Source organism: Heteronotia binoei, chromosome 2, assembly GCF_032191835.1.
Source record: "Heteronotia binoei isolate CCM8104 ecotype False Entrance Well chromosome 2, APGP_CSIRO_Hbin_v1, whole genome shotgun sequence".
NCBI lineage: Eukaryota > Metazoa > Chordata > Lepidosauria > Squamata > Gekkonidae > Heteronotia > Heteronotia binoei.
This window is the reverse complement of record NC_083224.1, coordinates 2,998,472-3,020,723: the sequence shown is the minus strand read 5'-3', so window position 1 is coordinate 3,020,723 and position 22,252 is coordinate 2,998,472. Positions and strand designations below refer to the sequence as shown.

Here is a 22,252-nt window from a genome sequence, read left to right as displayed (position 1 = left end):
AAGGAAAGGAAAGGTCCCCTGCACAAGCACCAGTCGTTTTCGACTCTGGGGTGATGTTGCTTTCGCAGCATTTTCACGGCAGACATTTTACGGGGTGGTTTGCCATTGCTCTTCCCAGTCATCTACACTTCCCCACCCGGGCAAGCTGGGTGCTCATTTGACCGACCTCGGAAGGATGGAAGGCTGAGTCAACCTTGAGCCGGCTACCTGAAAACCCAGCTTCTACCAGGGATCTAACTGAGGTCGTGAGCAGAGCTTAGGACTGCAGTACTGCAGGTTTACAAGATTATGCATGGGATGGAGAAGGTAGAGAAAGAAGTCCTTTGCTCCCTTTCTCACAATACAAGAACTCGTGGGCATTCAGTGAAATTGCTGAGCAGTCGGGTTAGAATGGATAAAAGGAGGTACTTCACCCAAAGGGTGATTAACATGTGGAATTCACTGCCACAGGAGGTGATGGCGGCTATAAGCATAGCCAGCTTCAAGAGGGGGTTAGATAAAAATATGGAGCAGAGGTCCATCAGTGGCCATTAGCCACAGTGTGTGTGTATATATATATATATATAGGCCACTATGTGATACAGAGTGTTGGACTGGATGGGCCACTGGCCTGATCCAACAGGGCTTCTCTTATGTTCTTGTGTGACACAGAGTGTTGGACTGGAGGGGCCACTGGCCTGATCCAACATGGCTTCTCTTATGTTCTTATGTGACACAGAGTGTTGGGCTGGAGGGGCCACTGGCCTGATCCAACAGGGCTTCTCTTATGTTCTTATGTGACACAGAGTGTTGGACTGGAGGGGCCACTGGCCTGATCCAACAGGGCTTCTCTTATCTTCTAAGGCCCCGGAGATTTCTTGCCAGTCTGAATAGACAATACTGACTTTGATGGACGGAGGGTCTGGTGCAGTAGAAGGCGGGTTCACGTGTTCGATTGTGCCTGAAGCTAATGTACTTTCCACGCATTCAATTAGCTGCTTTAAAAAGGGCAGGTTAGAAATCTGCCTAAGGTTAGTTGAAGGCTTCCTGTACGTAGCTGGTGAGCTTTAAAATCCAGTCAGGTAGCTGTCTTCTAAAGCGGGAGGGGCCCCACAGCTCACAACTACAGGCCGTTTGGGTGAGTACATCTCCCCCCCCCTTTGCCATCTGGCCTTTCTTTTTGGGAAAAACACCAGGTTTGCCCAGGACAACAAGACCCTCCCTTTCTGAACAGCGGGCTCATTAGAAGGTGGGCGCCGGCATACAGATGGCTGACAGCTGGAGGGCGAGGGGTGCTTGAGATGGCCTCCGAAATCTGGTCTGGCAGGGAGGCAGCATCTGGCGGCTCCAAGAAAAGGCGAAGCACAAGCTGGCCACCGAGCAGCCGCTGCCACGCTGGACAAGGGGGCCGGGTGTCGCTGGCTGGCTTCCAGAGCACAAACGGCAGCCAGCCTCCCGCCATCGACCTGTGGAAAACCAACCAGCTGTGCCGCCTTTGCTCTCTTCCAAAGACCACGGTCAACTACTGTTTCAAGGAAAATCCCAGAATTAAAGCACTGGCGAGCGGAAGCGGTTCTCACGCTCTGCTCGCGGGGGATGCTGCCGCCACCAACTCCTTGCCAGTGCTTTGGTCCAGGCCGCAGAGGGCAGGACGACAGATCTGAAAGCTCGCTTTAACGCCGCGTCCTCCCGCTCTGCTCTCGAGACGGCAGTTCGGGTGGGGCTTCCCTACTAAAGATGAAGGATTCAGAAAAGAGCCACGAGCCAAAAAAAAAAAAAAAATTAATTGTTGGATCAAAAAACTACCATCGATACACCAACGTATGTTCTTTTGGTGTCCCCCCTGGGCTGAAGCAAAGGTTAAGAGCACACCAATGAAATAAAATTAAACTCTCGCGCATCTCTGTGGCCCCCTCCCTGAAATTCACAATTACATACTCCTCGGAGCAAGGATCTTTTTGTCTTTCCTTCGGCTCTCTGTTAAACGCCGCATACCTCACAGGTGTTAGGAAGACATAAACTGGAGAGGCAGTTTGTTGTAGTGGTTAAGTGTGCGGACTCTTATCTGGGAGAACCGGGTTTGATTCCCCACTCCTCCACTTGCAGCTGCTGGAATGGCCTTGGGTCAGCCAGAGCTCTCTTATCTGGGAGAACCGGGTTTGATTCCCCACTCCTCCACTTGCACCTGCTAGCTTGGCCTTGGGTCAGTCATAGCTCTGGCAGAGGTTGTCCTTGAAAGGGCAGCTGCTGTGAGAGCCCTCTCCAGCCCCACCCACCTCACAGGGTGTCTGTTGTGGGGGAGGAAGAAAAAGGAGATTGTGAGCCGCTCTGAGACTCTTCGGAGTGGAGGGTGGGATATAAATCCAATATCTTCATCTACCTCACAGGGTGTCTGTTGTGGGGGAGGAAGTGAAAGGAGATTGTGAGCTGCTCTGAGACTCTTCGAAGTGGAGGGCGGGTTATAAATCCAATATCATCATCTTCTTCTAAAAATCATTGTCAAGCTCCTGGGAAATGCGATGGAGGGCACCGTGTTACTTTTCCTGAAATTTCATAGCGAAACAGAAAGACTAGGAGCACATCCTAAAAGGGCTGTCTACAAGCAATTGAGAGATCGCGATTTCCAGCATAAGAACATAAGAGAACCCATGTTAGATCAGGCCAATGGCCCATCCAGTCCAACACTCTGTGTCACACAGTGGCCAAAAAAAATTATATATATACACACACACACACACACACACTGTGGCTAATAGCCACTGATGGACCCTCTGCTCCATATTTTTATCTAAACCCCTCTTGAAGGTGTCTATGCTTGTGGCCGCCACCACCTCATGTGGCAGTGAATTCCACATGTTAATCGCCATTTGGGTGAAGGACTTCCTTTTATCCGTCTCTTACCCTTTAACCGACCAGGCTAGCTTCAGAATACACCCATTCAGAGTGGGATAACCCACCTGCCACATGTTCAGTGTGGTGAGAACCAGAAAGGATTGTGAGGCACTCCAAAGGGACCTGTTGAGGCTGGGTGAGTGGGCGTCAACGTGGCAGATGCGGTTCAATGTGGCCAAGTGCAAAGTAATGCACATTGGGGCCAAGAATCCCAGCTACAAATACAAGTTGATGGGGTGTGAACTGGCAGAGACTGACCAAGAGAGAGATCTTGGGGTCGTGGTAGAGAACTCACTGAAAATGTCAGGACAGTGTGCGATTGCAATAAAGAAGGCCAACGCCATGCTGGGAATTATTAGGAAGGGAACTGAAAACAAATCAGCCAGTATCATAATGCCCCTGTATAACTCGATGGTGCGGTCTCATTTGGAATACTGTTTACAATTCTGGTCACCGCACTTAAAAAAGGATATTATAGCATTGGAAAAAGTCCAGAAAAGGGCAACTAGAATGATTAAAGGGCTGGAACACTTTCCATATGAAGAAAGGTTAAAACGCTTGGGGGGTCTTTAGCTTGGAGAAATGTCGACTGCGGGGTGACATGGTAGAGGTTGACAAGATTATGTGTGGGATGGAGAAAGTAGAGAAAGAAGTCCTTTTCTCCCTTTCTCACAATACAAGAACTCGTGGGCATTCAATGAATGCCAGGTAGTCAGGCCTTAGTAGTCAGGTTAGAATGGATAAAAGGAGGTACTTCTTCACCCAAAGGGTGATTAAAATGTGGAATTTAGTGCCACAGGAGGTGGCAGTGGCTACAAGCATAGCCAGCTTCAGGAGGGGATTGGATAAAAATAGGGAGCAGAAGTCTATCAGTGGCTATTAGCCAGAGAGAGAGAGAGTGTGTGTGTGTATATGTATATATATATTTTGGCCACTGTGTGACACAGAGTGTTGGACTGGAGGGGCCACTGGCCTGATCCAACATGGCTTCTCTTATGTTCTTAAAAAGAAGGAATATAAAACAAACTGCTTGCACAGCACTGAGCCTTTCCTTGAAAGAAGGAAACACCCCGGAATTGGAAAAGACTGGAGCTTGCACAGGGGGACTACCTTGACCTTTTTTTACCGCAACGTATTTTTATTTTATTCATTTATTTACTTTAAACTTACATCCCCCTCCTCTCTGCGAAGAGACTCTCGAAGGATTGGCTACATCAGGGGTGTGTGGCCTAATATGCAAAGGAGTTCCCTCCCTGTCCCGCCTGCCTATACCGTAGCCGTCTGTGTTCACGCCGGTCTTCTCACAGGGGCTCTGTCCTTGCACGCTCCGCAGGCTACAAAAAAAGCCCCGGGAAGGGGCAAACCCCTCGTCAATAAATCCAGAGTGTGGCTTTGTACAAAGGTCTCCCACTCCCAGCCTGAATCCAACCATGACAGCAACGCGGTTCCGCACCTGAGGAGGTGCCACAATGATGCTGGTGCCAGAGTCCTTGAGGACTACTTGGCAGCACTGCCGTTAACTGCCCATCGCTACACAGCAGCCCACTATTTCAGGGGTGGCCAACGGTAGCTCTCCTGATGTTTTTGGCCCACAATTCCCATCAGCCTCAGCCAGCATGGCCAATGGCTGGGGCTGATGGGAGCTGTAGGCAAAAAAAAAAAACACTTGGAGAGCTACTGTTGGCCACCCCTGCAGTATTTGAAGGACTGGAACTGGAGATTTGTAGAAGCAGCACCCGCTTACCTTTTGGTTGGGGGCTATTGGAGTCCTCCATGGACAGTTTCAGCTGCTGTATGAATTCGCTGCCATACACGCTCCTTTCTTGCCAGATGTTCAGCAGCCGTTCCAAGGGCTTCTTGCAGCCCTCGTCTGCCTCTCTGCGGGGGGGTGAGAGATTTAAACAGAAGAGGACTGAAACATGCCAAGGCAAGGGCTGAACACACACACACACACACACACAGGAGGAAGAGAGCATGAACAGAAATGCCTCCACACTTGGCCCCCCTCCGCAGAATAATAATAATAATAATAATAATAATAATAATAATAATAATAATAATAATAATAATAATAATAATAATAATAATAGATTTTATTTCTACCCCGCCTTCCCCGCCTAGGCGGCTCAGGGCGGCTCACAACAATTCATACATTAACATAAATGATAAAACATTAGATTTAACAATTAAAATTAAACATATAAAAACCAGTTAGTTAAGTTAAAATACATAATTTAGTTATATTATATATATATCTGGCAGCAATAAAACTGTTCTGGCGCTGATTCTGCCAGTTAAGGTAATATTAAAGATGGCGGTTCTTTGTTCCTAGCAACTCAGCAGTCAATATCGTTATAAGCTTGTCTAAAAAGGGCGGTCTTGCAGGCCCTGCGGAACTGGAATAAGGAAAGGCACAGGGGCACAACAGCTGCAAAAGCCTAAGATGAACAAGCGTGGCTTGCCAAGAAAGCTGCCCGCCTCTACACCAGCATCAAGCGACTTTGGGATTTGAAACATTCGGTTTCAAAGCAATGGGACTGTCTAGTCAAGGGGTCCCCAAGCACTTCGAGCCTGCCAGCATTTCTGGAATTCTGAAACAGCATGGCGGGCACAGCCACAAAACGGCCAGCATGGCTCGCTTCTTCGAGGTGGCAGCTGAGGCCAAAGCAACGTTTTTTTAAAAAAAAAAATCTGCAGAGCCAATCAGAAAACTTGCCAGAGAAAAGTTTCACCTGACCTCACCCACTCTGCAAACACACTTGGCGGGCACCAGGAACGGCGCCCGGGGGATGCCATGGAGCCCAACGGAACCCGTAGGAGACCCCCATCTCATTTAACTTAATCTTTAAATTTCTTTTTTTTTCAGAAAAATAAGTTGTTTTATTATATTATACATACAACCTATAACATAGCCAAACATACATACTCAAAGAATTCAACATACCCACCACCATTTACAAAGGGAACGTATAGATAACTTTCTAACACTTATATCTTATTCTATCTATTCAAATCTTAAATGTTCCACCCATTCGTACACCGATTTCCAAGTATCATTACATTCCGTAATATTACCATCTCTCAACCTCGTGGTTAAGAGATCCATTTCTATAGTCTCCATTAATTTAACTATAAACTCATTCCTATTTGGAGTATTATAGGTCTTCCAATATCTGGTGTACAGAATTCTGGCAATAGTTAGTATATGGAGCAGAACTTTTTTTTCCCGATTTGGACACATCAGTTTTACAGACATTTAATAGGAAAAGTTCGGGTAGATGGGGGATTTGTTTTTTTAATATCTTTTGAATCCATATGGACACCTGAATCCAATATTTCTTTGCCCTATCACAGAGCCACCATATGTGGAATAGGGAGCCTTTCGTTTTGTTACACTTCCAACATTTATTTGAAACCTCTGGATACGCTCGGGACGGTTTATCTGGGGTATAATACCAGAGATAAATCAATTTGTACAAATTTTCTTTAGATAAAGCAGATTTCGTCAATTTCAAATTTTCTTTCCAAATCTTTTCCCATTCGGTAATTTCAATACTGTATCCTGTATCCGATACAATTTTTAAATTTCTATCCCGCCAGTGGGCTCAGGGTGGCTCACAACAGTAAAATCCGCAGAGTTAAAACAAGAGCACAAAAACAGACACGACAAAACAGGAGCAGCGCAGGAAAGTCTTACAGACGTCTGCAGCAAACAGCATGCGGCTGATGGCTGGTAGCATAACAGAACACCACAATGGGGAAACGCTGGGGCAAGTGAGGACTTGCAGGGAACGCCCGCTGGATTAGTGAAAAGCCTGGCGGAAGAGCTCGATCTTACAGGCCCTGCGAAACCCTAGTAAGTCCCGCAGGGTCCGGATCTTCAGCGGGAGCTCGTTCCACCAGGTAGGGGCCCGGACCGAAAAGGCCCTGGCCCTTGTTGAAGTCAGCCAGGGTGTGTGTGTGTGTGTGTGTGTGTGTGTTTCCATATGGGGAGAGGCAGTCCCAAAGATACGCAGGCCCCTGCATAATCATCCAGTGTTCACAGGTAAACACAGAGATATCCAGAAAGCTAAAAATTAATCCATGCGATTAGCACATGGAGTTCACTGCCACAGGAGGTGGTGGGGGCTACAAGCATAGAAAACTTCAAGAGGGGACTGGAGAAACATCTGGAGCAGAGGTCCATCAGTGGCTATTAGCCACAGCGTATAGATGCAACTCCTGGTCCGAGGCAGCGATGCTCTGTATTCTTGGTGCTGGGGCTGCAACAGTGGGAGGGCTTCTAGTGTCCTGGCCCCACTGATGGACCTCCTGATGGCACCTGGGTTTTTTTGCCCACTGGGTGACACAGAGTGTTGGATTGGATGGGCCACTGGTCTGATCCAACATGGCTTCTCTTATGTTCTTATGTCTGGGGCAGTGACGCTCTGGATTCTTGGTGCTTGGGGGGGGCACAGTGGGAGGGCTTCTAGTGTCCTGGGCCCACTGGTGCACCTCCTGATGGCACCTGGGTTTTTTGGCCACTGTGTGACACAGAGTGTTGGACTGGAGGGGCCATTGGCCTGATCCAACAGGGCTTCTCTTATGTTCTTATGTCTGGGGCAGTGATGCTCTGTATTCTGCGTGCTTGGGGAGGGGCACAGTGGGAGGGCATCTAGCCCCACTGATGGACCTCCTGATAGCACCTGGGTTTTTTGGCCCCTGTGTGACACAGAGTAGCTCTGTGGGCCATTGGTCTGATTCAACATGGTTTCTCTGATGTTCTTATGTCTGGGGCAGTGATGCTGGGAGAGCCAGTTTGGTGTAGTGGTTAAGCGTGCGGACTCTTATCTGGAAGAACCGAGTTTGATTCCCCACTCCTCCACTTGCACCTGCTGGCATGGCCTTGGGTCAGCCATAGCTCCGGCAGAGGTTGTCCTTGAATGGGCAGCTGCTGTGAGAGCCCTCTCAGCCCCACCCACCTCACAGGGTGTCTGTTGTGGGGGAGGAAGGGAAAGGAGATTGTGAGCCGCTCTGAGACTCTTCGGAGTGGAGGGCGGGATATAAATCCAATATCTTCATCTACCTCACAGGGTGTCTGTTGTGTGGGAGGAAGGAAAAGCAGATTGTGAGCCGCTCTGAGACTCTTCGGAGTGGAGGGCAGGATATAAATCCAATATCTTCTTCTTGATGGGGGGGCGGGCTTCTAGTGTCCTGGCCCCACTGATGGACCTCCTGGTGGCACTTGGGTTTTTTTGGCCACTGTGACACACAGAATGTTGGCCTGGATGGCCCACTGGCCTGATCCAACATGGCTTTTCTGATGTTCTTAAAGCACTGGCTTGTTCTTCTTCCTCTGTGCACTGTAGATATACTTGATGTGCGGTCTAAGGTCTTCTATAAATGGCTCCACAGCCTTTACCCAGCTGATAATGCCTCCCATGCTGGGAAATGACACGAAGCTCCTCATTTGTAGCCTGACTCCCAGTGAGAGAAGCGAGAAGAGTCCAATGAAAGATGGAGTGAACCCAGCAGGATGGCAATTTGGGGGGTGGGGGAGGGGGAAATTCTGATAAATCCATCCCAGTCACAACGCTGACCTCATTCGAAACAGTGTTCAGACAAAGTGACGGCCCCCATGGAACAACTAACAATCTAACGAGCCTGCCAACTGAGAGACTGAGGGAGACAACTCAAGATTTCTGCAGAGAATACGACGATCTGGTCATCTGAATGGCACAGTCGTAGCCCTTCAAAGTAACAGAGCTAAGGAAAGTTAGGTTTGCTGAACTCTGAAATTAATGTTTATGTGGTGTGGAAATGGAGCGTGCCTGGATAAGTTTCAGAAGAAACAGAAGGACATAAGAGATGCCATGTTGGATCAGGCCAATGGCCCTTCCAGTCCAACACTCTGCGTCACGTAAGAACATAAGAGAAGCCATGTTGGATCAGGCCAATGACCCTTCCAGTCCAACACTCTGTGTCATATAAGAACACAAGAGAAGCCCTGTGGGATCAGGCCAGTGGCCCATCCAGTCCAACACTCTGTGTCACATAAGAGAAGCCCTGTTGGATCAGGCCATTGGCCCCTCCAGTCCAACACTCTGTGTCACATAAGAACATAAGAGAAGCCCTGTTGGATCAGGCCAGTGACCCCTCCAGTCCCAACACTCTGTGTCACATAAGAACATAAGAGAAGCCCTGTTGGATCAGGCCAGTGGCCCATCCAGTCCAACACTCTGTGTCACATAAGCACACAAGAGAAGCCATATATATGTGTATACACACACATACACACACATATATATACACACTGTGGCTAATAGCCACTGATGGACCTCTGCTCCCCTCTTGAAGCTGGCTATGCTTGTAGTTGCCACACACCTCTTGTGGCAGTGAATTCCACATGTTAATCACCCTTTGCGGTGAAGAAGTGCTTCCTTTTATCCATTTTAACCTATCTGCTCAGCAATTTCATCGAATGCCCACGAGTTCTTGTATTGTGAGAAAGGGAGAAAAGTACTTCTTTCCCTACTTTCTCCATCCCATGCATTATCTTGTAAACCTCTATCATGTCACCCCGCAGTCGACGTTTCTCCAAGCTAAAGAGCCCCAAGCGTTTTAACCTTTCTTCATAGGGAAAGTGCTCCAGCCCTTTAATCATTCTAGTTGCCCTTTTCTGGACTTTCTCCAATGCTATAATAGCCTTTTTGAGGTGCGGTGACCAGAATTGTACACGGTATTCCAAATGACCTGAGCAAGCTCAACAGAGGCAGGGTTGCAGCTGGTGGATGCTCCACAGTCCCACAGCCAATGCTTTGCAGGATCAATGCCATTTTCACCCCCTGGATGCCAAACTCCAGGTGGGGCCTGGAGATCTCCTGTTATGGCAACTGACCTCAGGCAATAGAGGTGCATTTCCCTGGAGAAAAGGGGTGCTTTGAAGAGCGGACTGCATGGTGTTACATCCCTGCTGAAGCCCCTCTCTTCCCCTAAGTGTACCTGCCCCAGGCTCCACACACCCCCAGAACTGGCAACCCTCCCTCCCAATCCCAGGACACATGTTGACTCTCTTCTACCCTTCTTCTCTCTCCTCTCCCCCCCCCCCCTTTTATGTACTGGAAGGCAGGCTTTGGGCGAAAAGATGCAGTCAATAAAGATATGCTGACAGCATTAAGACTCTTTTCGAGCGCAACCAGAAATTTTAATTTCTCACACAACTAGTTCTTTAAAATGCAGGGGGGGCAGACGCACATCAGAAAAAGGTGGACCTCTTGAGCGTTTCTGCGCTGCATTCCCGCTCCACAATGACCTTTACGTTTCCACAACAGCAGAAAGGCCTGAGCTGTGATAGACTCTCCCACTGCCTTTCACATGACTTGGGACAACTCTGCTGGTTCAGAAACAATCAGCTCAGGACACTTAACACTGCAGCGGTGAACAGGGAGAAAAGGGCTGCTTTGGAGGATGGACTGCAGGGCATTACATCCCTGCTGAAGCCCTTCTCCTTCCCAAAGCGTCCCATTTTGCACACCTGTGAGCTCCCCAAGGGCTCCTTGGGGGGGGGAGGCGAGACACCACTGAAAACCAAAAAAACCAACAGGTTTTGAACCAACACCGGTGGTTCGGATGCAACAGAATTCTCCACCAACCCAGCCAACCAAGCTTTCCCCTGAACCTGTCAAGAACAAAAATCCCAGTATGAGAAAGAAGACTGCAGATTTATACCCCGCCCGTTCTCTCTGAATCAGAGACTCAGAGCAGATTACAGTCTCCTATATCTTCTCCCCCCACCCACAACAGACACCCTGCGAGGCAGGTGGGGCTGAGAGGGCTCTCACAGCAGCTGCCCTTTCAAGGACAGAGTCTCAGAGCGGCCTACAATCTCCATTCCCTTTCTCCCCCATAACAGACACCCTGTGAGGCAGGTGGGGCTGAGAGAGCTCTCCCAGGAAGCTGCCCTTTCAAGGACAGAGTCTCAGAGCAGCTCACATTTATCTCCTTCCCCAACAACAGACATCTTGTGAGGTGGGTGGGGCTGAGAGGGATCTCCCAGAAGCTTCCCTTTCAAGGACAACTTCTACGAGAGCTGTGGCTGACCCCAAGGCCATTCCAGCAGCTGTAGGTGGAGGAGGAGTGGAGAATCAAACCTGGTTCTCCCAGATAAGAGTCCGCGCACTTCAACACTATACCAAACTGGCTCTCAAGAAGATGGTAGATTTATACCCCACCATTCTCTCTGAATCAGAGTCTCAGAGTGGCTCACAATCTCCTTTACTTTCCTCCCCCACAACAGACACCCTGTGAGGTGGGTGGGCCTGAGAGAGCCCTTTCAAGGACAACTCCTGTAATAGCTATGGCTGACCCAAGGCCATTCCAGCAGGTGCAAGTGGAGGAGTGGGGAATCAAACCCGGTTCTCCCAAGTAAGAGTCCACGCACTTAACCACTACACCAAACTGGCTCTCAAGAGCTTCTTCAGGTCTTATGGGTTGCAACCAGAGCATCAAGACAAGGAGGTCTACAGTTCCACCTGCCCCCCCCGCCCCAGGCCGGATAAACAAAAGCTGAAGTTGCACCCACCTGGCAACGTGTGAAAAAGCATCCACAAGAACAGATTCAAATTCCCTCGTGAACTCTGGTCCTTTCCTCTTGCTGTTCTGGATGACATCGTTCGCCAGGTATAGGAAAGTAAGCTTCCTACTTGATTTTGCTAGTAAAGAAGGGAGAGAAAAAAAATGTATTTGCTTGGCATGTTCAGCATTCAAACCGACCTTCAGATCACATCTTCGTAAGACCCAGAGCCACGGTTACTGCTGCACAGAGAGAGCGCCCAGTTTTCCTTTTTTGTGCTCCATCTCTTCAGCCAGCAATTCAATCCGATGCACCCCCCCCCCCAGGCTGAGGACTTGCAGAAGCCTGCGATAGAATAGCTACATTAGCCTTGCACACCGCAAAGGTCCAGTGGCACTCGGAAGGTCAGCTCTTTTGCCAGCTTGGCTTCATCCTGCTAACAAAATCTTGTTATTGACTATGCAAGAAACCGAAGTCGTCTCCCTGCATCGGAGAGAAGCTGCCGGCGTTGGCAGAACCGATCCAAGGGATCTAACCCGATGCATTGTAAACTCTGGCAGACTCATTTTAGACGCGCTAAGCAGCCTTATAAGCAAGGTCTGTTATTGCTACTGAAAAGTTCTAAGATTAGTTTTTTAGTCTAGAACTTTTTTCTGAGCAAACTCCTCTAAATCTGACTGTTCAGTACCACAAAGGCTCTGGGGCAGCTGTACCCTTCCTACAGACGCACTGCTCAAGTAATCTCTGTTCTCCTCTGCCCGGCTGCCTGCCCAAACACAAAATGCAATAAACAACATACAAAACTGTGCGGCCCCAAAATCACTTATATCACAATAAATTGCATTCAAACGTATCTCACAAACCACAATCAAAAGCGCAGAAGAACGAATGGAGCCCAGCTCCAGCAAGAATATCTCTGTTCAATTAGTCCCGTTCTGACAGAACCTAGGAGTAATTACAGAGTAGTGTCCAAGTGTTTTTCAAATTGTTCTACTCAGCCACAGTCTACTGAGCTCTCTGCTCTTGCCCCAGGGTGTATGTGGGCTGCTCTATGAGACCCCTTAAAACTAGGGTCTTGGAAACATGTCTGCCGTCTGAAAAATAACGCGCAGGGTGCTCCGCTCACTGAACATTTTGAGAAATTCAGACATGATCCTGAGTCTTATCAAAGTCTTTGTGCTGCGGAAGGTGGAGACCCTTATGTGTAGTGGAGATGTACAGAGATTACTTTTACAAAAGGAAGCAGAATGGATATTCACATTGCGATCCTCAGATCCTCAGTATCATAATGCCCCAGTATAAATCGATGGTGCAGTCTCATTTGGAATACTGTGTGCAATTCTGGTCACCGCACCTCAAAAAGGATATTAGCATTGGAAAAAGTGCAGAAAAGGGTGACTAGAATGATTAAAGGGTTGGAACACTTTCCCTATGAAGAAAGGTTGAAACGCTTGGGGCTCTTTAGCTTGGAGAAACGTCGACTGTGGGGTGACATGATAGAGGTTTACAAGATTAGGCATGGGATGGAGGAGAAAGTAGTACTTTTCTCCATTTCTCACAATACAAGAACTCGTGGGCATTCAATGAAATTGCTGAGCAGTCGGGTTAGAACGGATAAAAGGAGGTACTTCTTCACCCAAAGGGTGATTAACATGTGGAATTCACTGCCACAGGAGGTGGTGGCGGCTACAAGCATAGCCAGCTTCAAGAGGGGGTTAGATAAAGGTATGGAGCAGAGGTCCATCACTGGCTATTAGCCACAGTGTGTGTGTGTGTATACACACACACATAAAAATTTATGGCCACTGTGTGATACAGTGTTGGACTGGATGGGCCATTGGCCTGATCCAACATGGCTTCTCTTATGTTCTTAACCGAATGGGTTGAATAAACAAAACGACCTTTCTTGTTTTTGATGATGTTTTATGGGAAACTTTGGCTATGTTTGTTTGAGGCATAATATTGCTTTAAGTGTTTTGAGAGTTCATTGACTGCACCTGGAGAACGCCGTCTCATGGCAGCGTTCCCCTGCTGATTGAAGCATCTGCCTGGGATGAAATTTGTGAAGTGCAGTTGAGAGAAAGTTATGCACCATTGTGAAAGTATACTTCGATGCACTATTGTATTTAAGATATTCATCTTCCACATTACGTTATATAATAATTGTACTTATTTAGGCTCTTGATAAAGCGCAAACTGCCTTAGGGCGGTTCTTCGAAATGCGCAGCAAGTACAGTCGACAGATGAGAGATTGAGGTTGGATTTCTCCGGCGAGTGAAGAGGAGGGAGGTGAAGAGTCGCTGCTGTTGCCCCACCTCCCCCTTTGAACGGGCTTCCACTCCACCGGTGCTCTTTTGAGCCTTTTCCCTTCTTGTAAGGGTTCGGACTTTATTTCATCTTCTGTCAGACTGGGACTAATTGAACTGGGATATTCTTGCTGGAGCTGGGCTCCTCTCATTCTTCTGCGCTTCTGATTGTGTTTTGTGAGATGTGTTTGAATCCAATTTATTGCGACATAAGCGATTTTTTGGGCCACACGGTTTTGAAGAAGAAGAAGATGAAGAAGATATTGGATTTATATCCCGCCCTCCACTCCGAAGAGTCTCAGAGCGGCTCACAATCTCCTTTACCTTCCTCCCCCACAGCAGACACCCTGTGAGGTGGGTGGGGCTGGAGAGGGCTCTCCCAGCAGCTGCCCTTTCAAGGACAACTTCTGCCAGAGCTCTGGCTGCCCCAAGGCCATTCCAGCAGGTGCAAGTGGAGGAGTGGGGAATCAAACCTGGTTCTCCCAGATAAGAGCCTGCACACTTAACCACTACACCAAACTGGCTCTCCAAAACTGCCCTTTTGCATTTTGCTTACTGCTTATTACTGTGTTTTGTTTTGACGTGCAAACACAAAACACAACATTTGCATTTCAGACATCGCCCCAAACGATGGTCCACCAGCTTGTTTGAAAGGTCAGCCTTTGGCTCAGAAAGGCTGTTATTCCATCAGCATCGCAATCGGATTAACCGCAGTGTCCTGGGTCAGACGTCTCACCAAACCACACTGCACAAACCACGATTGCTGTTCTGGTTTCCTAGCAACCCCCCCTCGACCACAACACTGGTAAGCGTCTTTCCTCATGGCAGAGTTCTCAAGTGTAGCATTTCAGATATGACTATCACTGGAAAACCTCTGGACTCTGCCAGACGCTCATAAGAAGGAAATACTTCTGTACTTAACACGGGATTAAAATGTGGCGACCGCTGCCAAAGGATGAACTGAGGACCACAGGAAGAGACAGCTTTAAACAAAAGGGATTCAAGGAGGATGGGTCTATCAGTGGCTTCCAGACAAGGTGACTAAAGAAAATCTCCATAATAGAGGCAGTCCACCTCTGAATCCCAGAGCCAGAATGTAACATCAGCCTTAGCTTTTGCACCCTGTTCTTGGCTATCCAAAGGACCTGGCTGGCCCTTGTGTGAGACAGGAGGCTGGACTAGATGGACTCTCACTGGCCTGATCCAGCAGGGCTCTTCTGAGGTTCTTCTCAGGGGGAGGCCTCAGCATCTCTGCCCTGTTGTTGGACCTCCAGAGGAACTGGCTGGCCACTGTGTGAGGCAGGAGGCTGGACTAGATGGACTCTCACTGGCCTGATCCAGCAGGGCTCTTCTGAGGTTCTTCTCAGGGGGAGGCCTCAGCATCTCTGCCCTGTTGTTGGATCTCCAGAGGAAGTGGCTGGCCACTGTGTGAGACAGGAGAAGAAGATATTGGATTTATATCCCGCCCTCCACTCCGAAGAGTCTCAGAGCAGCTCACAATCTCCTTTCCCTTCCTCCCCCACAACAGACACCCTGTGAGGTGGGTGGGGCTGGAGAGGGCTCTCACAGCAGCTGCTGCCCTTTCAAGGACAACCTCTGCCAGAGCTCTGGCTGACCCAAGGCCATGCAAGCAGGTGCAAGTGGAGGAGTGGGGAATCAAACCCGGTTCTCCCAGATAAGAGTCCGCACACTTAACCACTACACCAAACTGGCGTAGGGTGTCTGTTGTGGGGGAGAAAGGTAAAGGAGATTGTGAGCTGCTCTGAGACTCTTCAGAGTGGAGGGCGGGATATAAATCCAATATCTTCTTCTTATCTTCTTACATTTGCACTAAAGGAAAGTCCTTCTTCACCCAAAGGGTGATTAACACATGGAAATTCACTGCTACAGGAGGTAGCAGCGGCTACAAGCATAGACAGCTTCAAGAGGTCCATCAGTGGCTATTAGCCATAACTTACTGTTGGAACTCTCTGGGGCAGTGATGCTCTGTATTCTTAGTGCTTGGGGGGCACAGTAGGAGGGCTTCTATTGTCCTGGTCCCATTGATGGACCTCCTAATGGCACCTGGGTTTTTTTGGCCACTGTGTGACATACAGTGTTGGACTGGATGGGCCACTGGCCTGACCCAAGATGGCTTCTCTTATGTTTTTATGTCTGGGGCAGTGATGCTTTGTATTCTTGGTGCTGGGGGGGGGCAACAGTGGGAGGGCTTCTAGTATCCTGGCCCCACTGGTGGGCCTCCTGATGGCACTTGGCGTTTTTTGGCCACTGTGTGACACAGAGTGTTGGACTGGAGGGGCCACTGGCCTGATCCAAGATGGCTTCTCTTATGTTCTTATGTGTGGGGCAGTGATGCTCTGTATTCTTGGTGCTTGCGGGGGCAACAGTGGGAGGGCTTCTAGTGTCCTGGCCCCACTGGTGGACCTCCTGATGGAACCTGGGTTTTTTTGGCCGCTGTGTGACACAGTGTTGGACTGGATGGGCCATTGGCCTGATCTAAGATGGCTTCTCTTATGTTCTTACTACTAACTCTAGCCTTGAGCCGTTGGACTCTTCGCCCCATCTTTAACCCCAGTTCCACAGGCATCACAACGAACCACCTATTCAAAGGACAGATCCTGCCCAATCCTCTCAGGTGCTCTACCTGCTGCAGAACAAAATGAAATGTGATTTTCACCCTGTCGCCAATGGATGCCGCTGCCGACTTTCCCTCCTTCTGAAGCTTCGGTTTCTTGTTAACAGCTCAGGGTTAATTCAATAAGCTAAAATTGACTAAACGGGGAAACATCCCGTATCAACCAGCTGTCAAACAACTAGAGTATTTTCACACCCGATTCAATGCAGAGACGGTGAACAATGCGGGCATCAAATCATTGAAAGGGGGTGGGGAAGGAGGCGGCATCTGCCAACTGACAACAACTGAAATGCAATTCTGCGTGGAAACAAAAGTCCCTTATTCTGACTTCCCCGGAACCCGTTTGGTTAACATTCAACTCAAAATGTTCTTAGCCGCATTCTATTTAGACCCAGCAGGACAGGATCAAAGAACAAACGAGTTGCTCTTGAAACCGAATGCTGAACAACAGAACACACCGTCCCATGGAGAACAGACAATCCATACCTGCTGGCAGTGATCCCACAAGTGGAGAAGCGGCGTTTAACAAAGACGTCTTGGGTGAAGGAACACAGGGAGACATGGCAACTCCCAGAACCCGCGATATCCTCTCCTCCCCAAAAGCAAACTGGGGACTTAAATGACACCAAGGACAGAATGCCTTTATGAACATATGAAGCTGCCTTCTACTGAATCAGACCCCCCTGGGTCCATCAAAGTCAGTCTTGTCTACTCAGACTGGCAGCGGCTCTCCAGGGTCTCAAGCTGAAGTTTTTCACACCTATTTTCCTGGACCCCTTTTGGAGATGCCGGGGATTGAACCTAGGACCTTCTGCTTACCAAGCAGATACTCTACCACTGAGCCACCGTCCCTCCCCATGTTCTCAAACATGTTCTCATCATTAAGGAACAGCTGTCCCCTACATACCCATGGAGAGCAGGAATAAGAACATATGAAGCTGCCTTCTACTGAATCAGACCCTTGGTCCATCAAAGTCAGTATTGTCTTCTCAGACTGGCAGCGGCTCTCCAGGGTCTCAAGGTGAGGTTTTTCACACCTATTTTCCTGGACCCTTTTTTGGAGATGCCAGGGATTGAACCTGGGACCTTTTGCTTCCCAACGTAAGAAAAGCCACGTTAGATCAGTGTAAGTGAACATTCATATGAAACTAAGCCCTGACCTGGATAGTCTAGGCTAGTTGGATCTCGTCAGCTAAACAGGCTCAGCCTCGGCTACTATTTCGAAGGGAGACCACCAAGGAACGGTCCCAGGTGTCAAGCAGACGGATTCAATGATGAGTCGATGTTGATACAAAGACTACGTTTATTGATAGACCGTTACTTTGGCTCAAGCCGTGGCTTGAGAAGAACGAAACCAATACGTTGACACACAAGTTTTAAGATACACTTCAAAGGGATTCCTACGGGGAGGGGAAGCAGGGGAGCGTTCACACATAAGGTATCAAAACTACATACATCCCCGGGGTGTTATCAGGCATTCGGCCTTGCATTGCTCAGATCGCTGCATTGCTCAGTTGTGAACTGGCAGAGACTGACCAAGAAGAGAGATCTTGAGGTCGTGGTAGAGAACACACTGAAAATGTCAAGACAGTGTGTGATTGCAATAAAAAAGGCCAACACCATGCTGGGAATTATTAGGAAGGGAATTGAAAACAAATCAGCCAGTATCATAATGCCCCTGTATAAATCGATGGTGCGGTCTCATTTGGAGTACTGTGTGCAGTTCTGGTCGCCGCACCTCAAAAAGGATATTATAGCATTGGAGAAAGTCCAGAATAGGGCAACTAGAATGATTAAAGGGCTGGAACACTTTCCCTATGAACAAAGGTTGAAACGCTTGAGAATCTTTAGCTTGGAGAAACGTCGACTGCGGGGTGACATGATAGAGGTTTACAAGATAATGCATGGGATGGAGAAAGTAGAGAAAGAGGTACTTGTCTCCCTTTCTCACAATACAAGAACTCGTGGGCATTCGATGAAATTGCTGAGCAGACAGGTTAAAACGGATAAAAGGAAGTCCTTCTTCACCCAAAGGGTGATTAACATGTGGAATTCACTGCCACAGGAGGTGGTGGCGGCCACAAGCATAGCCACCTTCAAGAGGGGTTTAGATAAAAATATGGAGCAGAGGTCCATCAGTGGCTATTAGCCACAGTGTGTGTGTGTGTGTGTGTGTGTGTGTATATATATATACAAAAAAAAAATTTGGCCACTGTGTGACACAGAGTGTTGGATTGGATGGGCCACTGGCCTGATCCAACATGGCTCCTGTTATGTTCTTATGTGACACAGAGTGTTGGACTGGACTGCTAAGGGGTATCGGGAGGCTCTTTCAGACCTAGAGAAGACAGGCAATAGAGGTTTATAAAATTATGCATGGGATGGAGAAAGTAGAGAAAGAATTACTTTTCTCCCTTTCTCACAATACAAGAACTCGTGGGCATTCGATGAAATTGCTGAGCAGTCGGGTTAAAAGGGATAAAAGGAAGTACTTCTTCACCCAAAAGGTAATGAACATGTGGAATTCACTGCCACAGGAATTGGTGGCGGCTACAAGCATAGCCAGCTTTAAAAGGGGATTGGATAAAAATATGGAGCAGAGGTCCATCAGTGGCTATTAGCCACTGTGTATATATATATATGTGTGTGTGTGTGTGTGTGTGTGTGTATGTATATACACACACATATATTGGCCACTTTGTGACACAGAGTGTTGGACTGGATGGGCCACTGGCCTGATCCAACACGGCTTCTCTTATGTTCTTATGTGACACAGAGTGTTCGACTGGAGGGGCCACTGGCCTGATCCAACATGGCTTCTCTTATGTTCTTACGTGACACAGAGTGTTGGACTGGATGGGCCATTGGCCTGATCCAACATGGCTCCTGTTATGTTCTTATGTGACACAGAGTGTTGGACTGGAGGGGCCTTTGGCCTGATCCAACATGGCTTCTCTTATGTTCTCATGTGACACAGTGTTGGACTGGAGGGGCCTTTGGCCTGATCCAACAGGGCTTCTCTTATGTTCTTATGTGACACAGAGTGTTGGACTGGAGGGGCCTTTGGCCTGATCCAACATGGCTTCTCTTATGTTCTTATGTGACACAGAGTGTTGGACTGGAGGGGCCTTTGGCCTGATCCAACAGGGCTTCTCTTATGTTCTTATGTGACACAGAGTGTTGGACTGGAGGGGCCTTTGGCCTGATCCAACAGGGCTTCTCTTATGTTCTTATGTGACACAGAGTGTTGGACTGGATGGGCCATTGGCCTGATCCAACATGGCTTCTCTTATGTTCTTATGTACCTTGAGCCTCGAAAAACAGATTAGAACACTATAACCAACAAATAGGAGTGAGACGCAGTAACTAGACCAATATCACTAAAAATCTGAACCCCGCTAAAATTCTATCAATACTGATAAGGTTGCATCTCCAGGCTAAGAAATTCCTGGAAATTTGGGTGTGGAGCCTGGGGAGGGATCTCAAAAGCGTATCGTCATAAAGGCCACCACCTGCAGCTGCTATTTCCTACAGAGAATGGAGCTGTGTAGTCTGGCAATCAGCTGAAATTCCCAGGAAATCCGCAGACCGCACCTGCATGCCCGCAACCCTAACTGCGTGATGAAAAAAGGCAAACACCTGTCCTGACCTGGGGGCAAGTCCGATCTCCTCAAATCTCAGCAGCTAAGCAGGGGGGACTCTGGTCATGACTTGGACGGGAGACCTCCTTGGAATACCAGAAGTCAGGAGGACACAGTTTTCCCCTGCCACCTCTCCGAATCTCCTCCAGGCCCACAGCAGGGGTCAGTCACCGGAGCTCGCTATGACTTCCAGATGCGCACACACACAAATGCAAAAATACAAAAGAGAGAGAGCGTAAAAGGGGGGGGTGCAAACACCTGTACGCTGGAAAGCAAACCCTTCCTTTCAAATACGCAGATCCCGGCACAACGCGAACAGACCCTCCAACAGTTTGCCGCTGTTTTCAAAAAAGGCTCTCCACCAGTGATCCTTCTAAGCAGAGTTAGGGTGAGCTAGCTCGCAGTCTTTCAACCTCCGCTCACACATTTCTGTCTTAGCCCAGGAAAAATGGCCCCAGAGCACAGTAATTGATGCAGCAGCTCACAACTTAATGCCAGTAGCTCACAAATTAGAATTTTTGCTCACAAGACTCTGCAGCTTAGAGGGAACATTGATCACTACCAGTGTTCCCTCTAAGCTGAGTTAGTAGGAGCTAGCTCAGTTGTTTGGCCTCCAGCTCACAGGAGAAATGGCCAGTAGCTCACAAAATAGAGTTTTCACTCGCAAGACTGCATATTATAGGAATTATTTTTATTATTATTTAAACTTGATGAATTGCCCTATTCTGGCTAGTGCCACTGGTGGCTAAACTGCTTGGCAGTCCCTTTACACCGCGGCTCAGCCACGGTGACATTCCAATTGTTTTTCTCACAGCTTTTTAAGACTGTCTCACACATTTTCGTCTTAGGCAAGGAAGAATGGCCCCAGAGCAAACTAATTTATGCAATAGCTCACCACTTTAATGCCAATAGCTCGCTAAGTAGAATCTTTGCTCACAAAACTCTGCACCATAGACGGAACATTGCTCTCCGCGTACCGCATGTTTCTTTTCCCTTCTAGATATGTATATATCTACAGGGAGTGCTCCGGTCGCAGGATCGGCAGAATGAAGCCCCTCCTGGGTGCCACTCGCGGCTACAAGGCATGAGAGAGCCCCTTTACACCGCGGCTCAGCCATGCTGGCATTCTAATTTTTTTTTCTCACTCCTTTTTAAGCTTCTGGCTCACACATTTTTGTCTTAGCCCAGGAAAAATGGCCCCAGAGCAAACTAATTTATGCAATAGTTCACCACTTTAATGCCAGTAACTCACTATGTAGAATCTTCGCTCACAAAACTCTGCACCATAGAGGGAACGTTGCTCTCCACGCACCCCATGTTTTTTTCCCTTTTAGACATCTGCATATCTACAGGGACTGCTCCAGTCACAGGATCAGCTGAATGAAGCCCCTCCCAGGTGCCACTCGCAGCTACAGGGGGTGAGAGAGTCCCTTTTACGCCATGGCTCAGCCATGCTGGCATTCTAATTGGGTTTTTTTTCCTCACAGCTTTTTAAGCCCCTGGCTCACACATTTTTGTCTTGGCCAGGAAAAATGACCCCAGAGCAAACTAATTGATGCAGCAACTCACCGCTTTAATGCCAGTAACTCACTAAGTGGAATCTTCGCTCACAAAACTCTGCACCATAGAGGGAATGTTGCTCTCCATCCACCCCATGTTTCTTTCCCCTTCTAGACATCTGGCCAATGGCTGGGGCTGATGGGAGTTATAGGCAAAAAAAAAAATCTGGAGAGCTACCGTTGGCCACCCCTGATCTACAGGAACTGCTCCGGTGGCCCTCCCGGGTGCCACTCGCAGCTACACAGCATGAGAGAGCCCCTTTACGCCACGGCTCAGCCATGCTGGCATTCAAATTTCTCCCCCCACAGCTTTTTAAGCCTCTGGCTCACACATTTGTGTCTTGGCCCAGGAAAAACGACCCCAGAGGAAAGTGCTACGAGGCGTGTGAGAGCCCCTTCACTCCATGGCTCAGCCACGCTGGCATTCAAATTGCTTTTCCCCACAGCATTTTAAGCCTCTGCCTCACACCTTTGTGTCTCGGCCCAGGGAATATGGCCCCAGAGGAAAGCGCTACGAGGCACGAGAGAGCCCCTTTACGCCACGGCTCAGCCATGCTGGCATTCCAATTGCTTTCCCTCCACAGCATTTTCAGTCTCTGCCTCACACCTTTGTGTCTCGGCCCAGGAAAAATGGCCCCAGAGAAAAGCGCTACGAGGCACGAGAGAGCCCGTTTACGCCGCAGCTCAAC

At 48.5% G+C, this 22,252-nt stretch overlaps 1 protein-coding gene across 4 annotated transcripts in view; it reads right to left on the bottom strand.

The window, feature by feature from the left end:
• The window catches only part of RPRD1B (regulation of nuclear pre-mRNA domain containing 1B), an 81,055-nt gene that overhangs the window by 56,721 nt on the left and 2,082 nt on the right, over positions 1-22,252 (bottom strand). For 2 of the 4 annotated variants that reach the window (XM_060263921.1, XM_060263913.1), the window contains exons 2-3: positions 11,432-11,561; positions 4,616-4,749 (exon numbers count right to left, since the gene is read on the bottom strand). In XM_060263921.1, coding sequence (XP_060119904.1) covers positions 4,616-4,749; positions 11,432-11,561 — 264 coding nt within the window. The remainder of the gene's footprint in view (positions 1-4,615; positions 4,750-11,431; positions 11,562-22,252) is intronic. The other 2 variants (XM_060263905.1, XM_060263902.1) reach the window with 1 other exon arrangement.